The sequence below is a fragment of the Falco biarmicus genome, chromosome 5 (assembly GCF_023638135.1).
Source record: "Falco biarmicus isolate bFalBia1 chromosome 5, bFalBia1.pri, whole genome shotgun sequence".
NCBI classification, from domain to species: Eukaryota; Metazoa; Chordata; class Aves; order Falconiformes; family Falconidae; genus Falco; species Falco biarmicus.
The window spans coordinates 53,990,078-54,002,655 of NC_079292.1; the positions used below are offsets into that span (position 1 = coordinate 53,990,078).

General features: G+C 38.0%; 1 protein-coding gene across 1 annotated transcript in view; it reads right to left on the reverse strand.

Annotated features, from left to right (window-relative positions):
• The window catches only part of NUP205 (nucleoporin 205), a 52,798-nt gene extending 40,246 nt beyond the window's left edge, over positions 1-12,552 (reverse strand). The window contains exons 1-8 of the mRNA XM_056340549.1: positions 12,385-12,552; positions 7,301-7,443; positions 6,127-6,298; positions 4,986-5,130; positions 3,895-4,054; positions 1,713-1,941; positions 1,388-1,552; positions 414-589 (exon numbers count right to left, since the gene is read on the reverse strand). Of these exons, the coding sequence (XP_056196524.1) occupies positions 414-589; positions 1,388-1,552; positions 1,713-1,941; positions 3,895-4,054; positions 4,986-5,130; positions 6,127-6,298; positions 7,301-7,443; positions 12,385-12,412 (1,218 nt within the window). The 5' untranslated portion in view covers positions 12,413-12,552. The remainder of the gene's footprint in view (positions 1-413; positions 590-1,387; positions 1,553-1,712; positions 1,942-3,894; positions 4,055-4,985; positions 5,131-6,126; positions 6,299-7,300; positions 7,444-12,384) is intronic.
• Between the last annotated feature and the right edge of the window lie 26 nt (positions 12,553-12,578).

The window sequence follows — 12,578 nt, forward strand, 5'->3', positions numbered from 1 at the left end:
AAAAGATCACTAGTAAACGGATAAATTAAAAATGTGAGACAAAACCCGTAAGTTAATTTAGGTTACACTATTGTATCAAAAAAATACAATCAATATCCACATACATTGCCATCAATTTCAGCATTCATTTAAATTTTAACCATGTAAAACAAAACAAAACCACTACCACCACAAAAGCTTGCTCTGCAGATCTTGCAAATCTCACCACACTGAAGTGTTTTAAAAATCACATTCTACTTCAATGTGGAAAACAAACACCAAATCCTATAGATTCCATAAAGTCAGAAGTTTTTGCAGCTGCAGCACCTGAAGCTGAGGGTCGTAGCTGAATCTCTATGCTACCTGTCCTAATGTTAGAAACATAGAAGAGATGCCCACATTTCTCAAGCACTGCTGTTCACACAACAACTTACTTTCATTGGCATGAGTGCAAGGAAGTCTGTGACAAGGTTATGAATTTTGCGAATGTAAAATTCCTCCTGGTAGAAATTTTCAGACCCCACAACAGATTCAGTCAGGAACAGGAAGACATTATCAGCAACTGCTAGCTCTGCCATTGCTTCATCTGCCTCAGTGAATTCTGCAAGAGCTGGGCAACAAAAATCAAAAGAGGGGGAAAAAATAAATTACAATTATTTGTTACCAAACAAAACACATTTCAGAATACCCGGCTGACGTGCAAATCAACATGCTTCTATCAACTATTATTTTTTGTACCCTACAGGAAAGCACCAGGCTGAAAAAGACTAGTTAATGTTGGGTGATGATCTCAACTTTCTTCTTTATTAAGTGTTAAAGTGCATAACCCATTTACCCAATCAAATCTAAGGCTGTGAGCCAAGAATCACAAACTAACCTTAATTAAACATAATTTATAATGTTTACATTTTCTTTACTATCTGTTCTGGAGTAGACTCAATTTTGACCTATTAGGGAGCCTGGAAAGCTTATGAAGTACAGAGACACACAAAATAAAATTAAAAATAGATTTGTCCTCTCAGGATACTGAGGTTTAACACTGACAGATGTAAAAAGTTATAAGCATAAATCTGTTCTTAATTTAAGTGTTCAAAAGATACTAAAGCTGCTAAAATGCAATCTTTCACACTTTTCAGTACATTAAAATCTCTTTCATTTCAAAGAGACACTATGAAATATTACTTTCTAATAACTAACTATTTCTAAACCTAAAAATGTGTACACTTCAAAGCAATTCATTCTCGACAACCAAACTCACATACTGAGAAAGCTTTACAAGAGCATCAATGGTAATTTTATCATAAAGGTAAATACTAACACTTCAAAAAGGTAACAGATACCTTGACTTACACCACTTGCAAACTCTGAATACTGATGTGTAGCAACTGCACTTCAGTTTTTCATTTACCTGTCACATCAGATAATTGGGATATTCCTCGTAATGCCAGTGCCCAGGCTAATCGAACAGTAGCTTGCAAGCCTGGTAATTTCCAAGGCTGTGACTCCTGAAGACGAGTGTGTATTGTTGCTATATACTGTCTTTCTGTTAGCAGAGGGAGCCGGTGCATCAAATCTTGAAGAACAACAAAAACAAACACAACACCAATACTCAGTAAATGAATGTGAAAAAAAACCATGCCAAATCCTACCAATTCGTTACTCAACAATAACAAAATTAATTAACCATTTATCCATCTGCACAGCATAACCTCTGGGAAAACTGCCAGCATTACCTTCACGATCCTCTGTGCCTTGTTCCAGAAAGCTGACATCAAAGCAGTAAAGGAGAGCCATGAGAAGAGACAAGTTCACGGCATCCAACGAGCCATCAGCTTCCACTGTTACTTTCTCCAGGTAACTTATGAGGATCAGAGTGTCATCCTTACTCAGTGGTGACTGGCAGGTCCAGACAAACAGACTTTCAGCCAAGGACTGTCGGCATTCTTTAATGAGGTCAGAAACCTTTAAAAGAAAAAAAACAAACAAAACCCACTGAATATAAATATTCTGGTAACGTTCAATTTGCTCTTCTCAGTCAATCAGGATGGCTAAGTTAAGTTTAAAATTACTCTAAAGACAGCAGCTACAGAAAAAGTTGGGTTTTTTTAATTGCTACACAACAAAAGGCACACTTCTGCTTTTTAAACGCATTCATATTTCCATGTATTTCATTTGAGGTGTGAGTAGATATCCTAGAATAAGTCTACATGCAAACCAGCATCTCTGTCAAAGCAGGAGACACGAATCTACACAGAACTTTTGTAGCTGTAAATGTATCTCACAAAAGTCACCATTTCCTATCCCTAAGACACAGCTGTAGTGGTTGCTATATTCAGATAAGGTCATATAGTCTCCCTCTTGCTCCAAAAGAGATGCCCTCAACTGACTATACAAACAGCTAACTTTTAAGACCTTGAGAAATATGAAAAGACATCTAAAATTGTAACTTTCTTCCTCCAGACAAAATATGGATATCAAGAATATAAACATAAATGAAACTATCATCCCCTATGATATGGAACAAATATCATGCCTGACATAAAGGCTACCAAGGATTTTCACACTAATTTTTTTTTTCTTTTTATTTAGCAAAATATTGCATGCTACGATACAATTAAGTACAATGGCTCTTGAAAACAAAGATTATCTCCTTTATAATGTTACACCAAAAATTACCAGTTTTCAAACAAGGACAAATACTTATTTAATTTGTTAACTCCACTCCTCCCCCCAAGCTGAGTTTTAACTGCTTTAAGTCTTACCAAAACAGTAAAAGTTAAAAAAAAAAACCTTTAAAAATAAAAAGCCACTAATGGACTTTCATACTGGTCTTTGCAAAATTGTATTTTATTTAGCTAAATTATGAGCTTCTAATAATGTTCTTGCCTTGTATCCATTGAACCAGGTTAAATAAAAAATAAAGAGCTATAAGCATTCTAGCTCCAGTAAAATCACCCGCACAGTGACAAACAGAAAACCTTTTCAACATTTAATATAGCAAGAGATTTGCTCAAAGACTTCAGCAGAATAACAGTTCTAATAAATACAGAGGGAAATATGGCAGTCCACCTAAAAGGAAGAAAAAGAACTTCTAACATTAAGCATTAAATTAATTTTAAGGTAAAAATAAGGTACATTAAAGCAATTTTAGGTAAATCATAGGGATATTCTTTGAATAGTTTCTAGATTAATAGCAAAAGTATAAAATGACTTCTTTATTTGGTGGAAAACAAATTAACTGATTATAACATAGAATAATTTTCAGATATATCACCCATTAGAAAGAAGTTCAGAAATTAAAACAATGCTTTAAAATCTCCCTACTAGGAACATACTCTGCAGTTAGTCACAATCTCAATCAAGTTCGAGGATTACAAAAAAGAGAACTCATTTTCAAGCAGTTTTCACTTCACTATTAGAAACACTTCTGTTTGTATTAACACAATTGGATTATTAAAGAGCATTATTTGTCTGACTAGACTTGGTTTCAATCTGGTTTAATAATTTGTGAATTTTTATTCCAATGGTGCTGATAATGGTAGCGTTGAGAGCAGAGGATCTAACATAGTGTTAAGAATAAAATTTAAAAAAAAAAAGAAATTTTTACATAGTACAAATATTAGGTTTACTTTTTTACTGTCCTTGATTACACTTCTTCACTAAAAATAAGGTATGCCCTAGCATCAGGAAGCAAGATCAAAACAGAAATGCAGGAAGTAACCTGGATTCCACACTGGTATAGCATAAGCTGTGGAGTAATTAGTATGATTCCTCAGACAGTAACAGAGCTTGCAAAGGTAGAGTACAGAAACTAGTAATATAAAAAACCAAAAACCTCCATATCTTTTGGCAGGCTAACTGTATTCTAATCTGTGCAGTAATTCAAAAGAACATTCGTACCCCATGAATATTTACCTCTTTGCGATGTTTCTCACTACCCAGTCCTCGCTCTCTCTGGAGTTTATCAAATTCATTGTTCAAATCAATGTGAGACACAAGAGTGAGAATCTTCTGAGTCAAACCCTGCTCCATTAGATCATCTGTAAAGCGTGTTGTCATGGTCATTAACTCTTGACTATAACAGAAAGAACATAAATTTAACAATTAATCATACTATTTGCAGTCACAGAGGAAGTCTAAAATAATGAAACCCATCAAATGTATTTGCTGACAGAAAATGTACAACTACATTATATACATGACATAACTAAATGTGCATTGCTCATCAGTTTGCAGTGCCATCTCAAAACATTATGCTGAATGGATACAAAGTTCAGGTAACTGGGTTCAAGAACACGGAATATGAGAATACAACATGCATCAGATAGTTAAGAATTCTATCAAAAGGAAAAAGTATTATACATAAGATGTACATAAGTCACAAGCTCACATCCTCTTTCTTACTAGTAAATGTAACTGTCCAATTACATACACCCTACTGAAGTGGTAGAGCTAGTTCTAAAGTAATCATTTATTTTATGTTTCAGAATGTATATTTACACCAGAATATATATTTTAATCTTTCTTTAGTTGAGCAATCACTGTGCATTGGAAGTAAACACTGCATACTGTTTTATACTTTGAAGTCTGAAATACTACATTCATCAGTAGATAGGGCATCCTTTTTGAGTAAAGGTAGGAGCACGATTCTCTTGTTTTGCAGGCATGGGAAGTCAGAACACAGCAAGGGCAGAAACTCAGTCTCTGTAATACTTAGTGACCATCACTAGTTAAAGCAACTTTGACAGGGAGGGTGTCTGAAGTAAAACACTGCCAAAAGGTGAAGAAGCATGAAAGAACTGCAAGTAAAATGGATATCCTTATAATCCAATAAAAATATGCCTAAGGAAAAAGGAATGTTGTGCCTAAAAAACAAACATGAAAGTAGCTGCATCAGGTTATGAGAAACAAACGAACTTGAGAATATTCACATTCCCTTGAGTCTAACTAGTCCTAAAAGCACTCAAAGCAGAAAGCTTTGATGAGTTCATCACCACAATACAGACCTGAGTTCCAATGTCCATGTCTTGCCTTGGCGTGACTGGATGAGGGTTCTCAATGAATTGGCAATGCATCTTTTCCCATCCCAGTACAACAGAACAGCCACTAGACCTCTTGTAAGGCCAGGAAAATGAGGTTGCTGGTGTTCTCCTATTGAATGAAAATGCACAAAATAGTCACAGGAAGTTTAACGTACACACCTTGGTAACAGCTCTCTTATCTTTTTATTTCTATTGGAAATGCAAGTGTACTATTCAAAGCAACCACAGTTTCTGATAGAAAAATTTGATAGATAGAAAAACTATCACTAATTTGTTTCAGGCACTTAAAAGAAATCACAGATATTTTGGGTACTATTATTAAAATTGATACTCAACTATTAAAACATCCGAAAATTTAAAAAGAAACAGAAGTGCAAGTTCAGAAATATCCTAGTCCAAATGGTATTTGCCACTGATACCTAGCCGTCTTAATAATCAACTCAAGATGATTATCAGCAAAATAAGTTTTGTTTATTCAAGATGAAATTATCTGTCTGAATTTACACTGAAAATTCAAGTTCAAAATAGAAAGTGAGGTTGATTTGAAGACTGCTTTCCAAAGGTGACAAATTCACAAGCTACTTCTTTAATGAATTTTTTAAAAGTTAATGATCAACAGTAGCTAGTAATGATAACTAACAATTATATTTTAATAACTCTGAAATCAGTTTTTATATGCAAAGCATGTGTTACTTTCCAGATTACTTCCCTTACTAATCAGTTATTACATTACGAACCAAACAAAGTCATATATCAATGTAAAACTAATACATAATTTGAAGAACCAGTAACTATTATGCTGCTTTATGGCAAAATTCTCAATCAATTATTTTTAAACTATTTTTACATTCAGTGATGAAGTAAATCATAAAAAAACCTCAGATGATTCCCCCTTTTTGCAACAGCTGCATAAAATGTGAACATTAAGGTTCAGAACACTGTTATCATATCACATTACAGTAACAGCAGATTTCTTTTTAAAAACATTTCACGTTAGGAAGCTAAGGCCTTGATTGAATCAGGCATTTGTGTTAAGCATATGCTCAAATAAGAAGGCCCTATTTAAGTTGTATTTCTCCAGCTCTTAAATATTTTCCCTTCTCACCAGCTAGAAGGAGCTCAACAGCTGCCAACTCTCCAATATCAAAGAGGTCACTGAGGATAAAAGCTTCTCTGATGAGTTGCTCTGGCAAAAGCCTAGTTCCCTGCTGACCCTGGATAGCAACCCCTTCTGTACTTGCTTTCTGAATTTTCTCATGCTGCTGAACATTCTTTGGCTGCAAGAGAAACAAGCATTGGAAGTTACTCAAAATGGCAAGATCAAATAATGAATAAAGCTTTACACATTAATCGTTCCACACAAATACAGTTCTGGCAGGTTAGGTTGTCATCATAAAAACAAAGGCAGTGTTTTTAAACACAGAGATAGTAAAGGCATCCTAAAACTGCTTCACATTTGCACAGCAAAGGTCTTTTTGTGGGGACATACCAAAATAATCTTAAATATCTCATTTACTCAGAATAATGAAGAGTGAAAGTAAATTTCGATACAATTCTTAACAGGAATTTGTATCAGCTTAATGAAAGACATCTAGGTTGTTGATCAGAACTGCTGCATTACTCCAAGGCACTGCTTTCTACATCATGCTTTTTTCTATTAAACTTAGACACTAAAATATACTGATGAAACTCCATAGCTGACTCTCACATTTTCTGACTATCAGTTTAAAAAGCTATATACTATTGCATAAGTAAAACCACTGAAAGAGAACATTTTTCTAGTTGCTACTTTGTGATCCATCAGCCAAGAAACAGGGAGTTTCTCCACATCATCTCACATTCCTAACAAGACACATTCTATATTTCGTAAATTCATGTGTTCACCTGTTCTGTACATTCATTAACATGACTAAAGCATGAGCATGGACCAAAACCAGACAAAATAGCTTTATTTCAGACACACAGGAGTAGTGAAAAAGCTAATACTTGACTGATGGATCACCAGATACTTCTATTATTCCCCTCAAAACAGTATTCAAACAAAGCGAGGAAAAAAAAGTTATAACATTATCTCGTACAAGACACAAAATAATATGTACTATTCAAGCTATTTGTATTCTTACAGCAGAATAAGATTGCTGTAACACATTTGTGTTACGTACTGTAAAAACAGAATGAAAAGAATGGTCAGGGTCTAAATGATATGTAATACAACAATACTAGACAAAGCACATCATCAACTCTCCAATTCATTCTACAAGACAGCATTAGTCCAGTACCGGATTTCTGAAGAGAGAAATGAAGTCGGATTTGTGTTTCTTTAAAACCTGGTCGAGGCGATGAATAGCTTCAGGCTGCCTTTTCCAAATGGCATTCATTACAGTCTGCCATATGTCCTTATATGGACCCCACAGGCTGGCAGCTAAAAGAAGAAATAAAACAGTGTATTTGAAATCGAGAAAGAAAGAAAATAAATTATTTATACACTATTTTCAATAAGCAGACTTAATTTTTAACTTACTGTTAGTCTCAGTTTGACAGTGTAGACTGTTACACCCATCAAGCAATGCATACTTTCCTTTCTTAAGGCACAAAAATATAACAACAATGGTCTGATATAAAACTTAATTGCATTTAGGGAGCTAGAAAAGCTCCCTAAGATGATATATGCAGCTAACTTCTGGGGAGATATTTGATACAAGCTCTGTAATCTTTCAAACGTATATGCCTAAGGATTTCCACCCACTTTGGCAAGATTAAATGGTAGCTAAGATCTGAAAAGCAGACCTTGCATCTGAATGCAACTCAGCAAGGCAGACTTCCTGCTTTCTGTTTTTGATAAAAAAATCTAAAACAAAGCAATACCTAATATATGAGGGACTGAAAATGAACAGCAGTGCTATCAGAATTTGTCCCATCAACAAATCAGTCTGTGTAGAATAAATCAGAAACCAAAAACGTAAGATTAAAGGCAATATTACATAAGAAACAAAGTATCCTTAGGCTTATGATTTTTATCTCACATTTATGCATCTTTCTCATTTTCATTTTAGAAATAAATACAAGTACTTTTGATCCCTAAAACATATTTGCTGCTAACATTCTGTCCAAGAGCTTCATAAAGTTATAAATTTCCTTTACTAGAAATAGATCAACATATAAAATTACCTATGTTTAGAAGACACCAGATTATCTGTGGAAGCTAACAAGCACAAATATATTATTTAAGAGAAATCTGACTCGACTCTAGAAATACACTCTCTCCCTCAACACTGAAAAAAGTTTCCTTTGCATATTTCAAATCTGAATTTAGTACTACAGCTGAACGATCTCTTCCTCACTAGAAGTTGTATCATGCAGAACCCAAAGTCTGTAGCATGAAGGTTGCACTAGAAGATTCCTTATCATCAGGTCTTATGAAAACAGTATACCAAACTAATGTTCAGACTTCAGCCAGAATCTCTATCTAAACTGAAAACCTTACAGATGGAAAATTATTCTTACCACCTGGTATTAACATCCTATTTAAAAAAAAACAAACTCATTTTAAGACCCACATTAAACAGAAGTACCAAAATATTTCCACTGCTAGGTATCATCTGTATTTGTGAAAGTTTCAGATTCTACCCACCACAAGTCACTTCTAAACATACCAGGTAAATTTATTACCAATTGTATTGTTTGCCTGCAGGCTACTACATAACTGACACTGCCTGACTGCAGGTAGTATTACATGTTCCTGAGCATCTACTGAGATGGTGGTCCCTGACCCAAAGATACGATAAGCTAGCAGTGGTTTCTGCATGCTATAATTTTCCTTGTGGAAAAGGTACTTCAAGAGATTGTTGCCCTCCTTCATTCAGAGTCACTTGTTCACACCATATACCTGCCTGCTCCATTAACTCTGATGGACTGCACTGTAAATCATTATAGTCAAATGTTCCAGATTAAATAAGAAAAAAAAAAAAAAAAAGAAAAAGACTGCACTGTAAGTCATTATAGTCAAATATTCCAGATTAAATAAGAAAAAAAAAGAAAAAGGAAGCAACATTTTGCAGAGTTCTTCCAATCTTGTTTTTAAAAATGAGAGTATTTCATCAACACAGGTTACAAAGTTGTCCCGCTAATCATAAAAACAACTGAAAGAGAAATGCCTGAAGCACAGAGGGCAAGAACAAGTGGGTAGTGAATGGCAGAGACCTCTGAAACTGGCTTTGTTTCTGGAGAAATTACAAAATAGAACTGTGCCTTGCAGAGTAGCCTATATACAAAAAATACTAGCATTTCACCTAAAACTGGTTTAACTATCCCCCACCTTCTTTTTAATGTACAAGTTAACACTGTGGTATGAAATCAAGTACCGAGGTCACATTTTATCTTCATGTACCTTGTTCTGACCAGCTGTAACTAAACCTGACTAGGTGCATCAAAGTCAAATATAACTGCACCTTGTCTTGACCAGGCTGCTTACTTTAAGACAGCAAGCAAGAGATAGCTACTCTGATGTGAAGATGCCCCTTTCTTCACACAATCAAGACGCCTCCTCAAAGTAATGCAAAATGGTATACGGACACCCTGAATAATAATGCAGCATAAGCCAAGTTGAAGTGTAGTGGGTGCGCATGGAGACAAGAGCAGGTCTCAGAGTGAGACCACGGGTTTCAGTCAGTTTTACCACTACATAAGGTGTCTTGGAAGCAGTAAACCAAGTAAAACTGCCAGTTTTATTCTGTTGCAAAGGAAGAAACCACACAAAACAATAAGAACAGAACAAACCCTCTCACCCCAAAAACTATCATCATTTATGATGCAATTAGCAGCCAGTAAAGCTGAGAGGACAGCCTGTAAAAAAGGACAAGGCCTCTCTCCTTTTTAAGCATCAGAGTGTTTTAACCATTCAATGTCACCCCTGTCTAAACAAATTCACTAAAAATAGCTACTATTGGATAAATAATTTCACACTCCAGACTGTAACTGGCTCTCCCATATAACTTCAGAGTTCAGAGATTTACTTCCACTCAACGCTTTTTTCACTCTTATTAAATTACAGAGTCCAACAAACACCAGCAGCAACCCACAGCGCCTGCCAAAAGCTGTTCAATTATTTCCCTGGCCAATTTTTTTGCTCTTGTCCCTACGATGTAATTGCTTTGCACCAGCCCAAATACATGTACTGTACGGCATTAAAACAAATTAAAGATCTAACTTTTCTAACTTAAAACTAATGTAAAAAAAGAGTTAAAGAGTTTATTTTCAGCAGGATCACATCTACAACCCAGTTTGCTCTGTGATGGCACAAACTATGCTAGTAGAAAGATAAGGTATTGCAGAGAAAGGAATAAGCAGCCGGGATGGAAAAAAGGCTGGACTTCAGCAACCATGCTGAATTTTTCTCACTTAAAGCTGTTTCCATTATTATTACAGTTTTAGAAATGCTGCCCATCCCATCAGGGACAGCCAGGAAGGACAGTTTGGATTGCTCCTTTTGGCAACAGTAGCAGCTGAAACTTATGCCTGAACTTTTTACCAAGTTATAGACTTAATCACACTATGTCTATCCCCACAAATAATATAACCTAAGGCAAAATCTCCATTAGCTCTAGTGCCACATTGGCTTTAATTTTTATCTCATCTTTCATGTATAAAGCTCCTTCTTCCCCCTTTTTTTTTATTATGTTATAGAATCTCTTGCCATATAATTTATACAATAAAATGTAGTCTCATTTGAACTAGTCCAATTTTCACTTTAACAAAGTCACATTTCACGTGAAAGGTCTTCGCTTCAACTAGTACTTTTCTGTGAGGGAGCAAGGATGTAATTGATTCGGTTAGATCAAAATATCTTCTCTGTGAAATTCGCTCCTTGCTTAACACAGAAATGGAGCTTTTAATTTTATTAACCCGTCACTAAGACCTACAACACCTTAGTTACAGACCTTTTGGCCATACCCATATTCCAGCCACAACTGCTTTTCAGAGGGTCTCCATTCTCCCTGTATTAACCTAAGGAAGTTCAACAACAGCAAATGCAACGTCTTACACCAAAGACAGAACACCACCACACAATGGTACAAGCAGGGGACCAAGCGGCCAGAAAGCAGCTTTACAGAAACACACCCAAGTGTCCTGGTAGACAAGTAACGGAATGCTAGTCAGCAGCACATCCTCATATCAAAGACAACCTCTATGCACCAGGTTGTATTAAACAAAAGTTGCAGCCAGCAGGTGCAGGGAAGTGATTTTTTAGGCACCTCTGGGTCCTGTGCCTAGTTTTGGGCTTCCCAGAGCGTAACACTGAAACAGGGGTCAGGCTGAAATAATTGACCTTGTTCAATCTTAAGAAGGCTAAAGAGGGACGGCAGCTTTATTGTCTTCAACTACCGAATGCCACTATACACAGAAAACAAGAGAGAGAGAGGCACCCCAGGAGAAGCTCAGCAGCAATGACACAAGCTGCAATACCAAAACTTCCAATTAGCCATCGGGGAAAAAGTAAGTTACTGTGCGTGTGGTGACACATTGGAACAGAGGCCCAGAGAGGCCTCTGGGAAGAGCTTCATCCTTACAAGTATTCAAAAATAGTTTAAATAAGCCCCTGAGCCACCTGACCGAGGTGGCCTTGTTTTAAAGGGGAGGAAAAGAAGTGTTGGACCAGACAACCTCCTAAATTATTCGCCAATTACCTAGTCACTTCTTCTTATATTACATTTATTGCTGTTATACTGGGTAAGTGCTACCTTAGTAACTCGAACGTGCTCCTTGTGACACACTCTAAAAAGACCACGGATGATCATGATGCTCCTCATCTTTAGCAACACTCAACACAAGAGAATGCAACCCAACATTTCCAGTCTCCTCGTGTAGCACAGAACAAAATCCAGGACGCGTTTCCTTTTTGCTTTTTATTGCACATCGTATTAAGAGATTAGTGCAATACACAACTGATTCTTAATCACTTATTCACTGAGCTACCGCAGCCCTCCAGCACCAAGGCGGCCTTCGCTGCCTCCTGCCGCCAGCCGCGTGCACCGCTCGTCCGGGCCAGCCGGGCAGGGCGGCAGCTCTGGCCGTCGAGCTCCATCACCGGGGCACCCCTGCGCGGCCCGAGCCCCGGGCACGGCCGCACGGCAGGAGACCCGCACTGCGGCCGCTCGCCCCGCCGCCTGCCAGCGCCACCGCGGCCCCGCCGCCCGCTCGGGCCGCGCCGCCTCCTCATGCCCGGACCTCTCCGGGCCGCCGCCCCCAGGGCTTCGAGGAGGCGCGCGGGGCCGGCGCCCCGCGGGCGGGCGGGCGGCGGGGAGGACGACGAGCGGCACCGCCGCGGCAAAGAGGAGCCGCAGCCCCACGTTCTGGTTCCTCTTACCCGAATTTACCGCCAACGGCGCCGCCATCTTGGGGAGAGGGAGGCGCGATCGCGGCGCCGCCGCCCGATGAAGGCCCCCCGGGCTGCCGCGGCGGCGCCTCCCGAGGAGCGGGGCAGCGACCCGCCGGCCCTCCCGCCGCAGAGGACGGGGAGGCGGTCCCGCGGCTCTCCCCTGTTCCGGCTTCGGGGCAGCC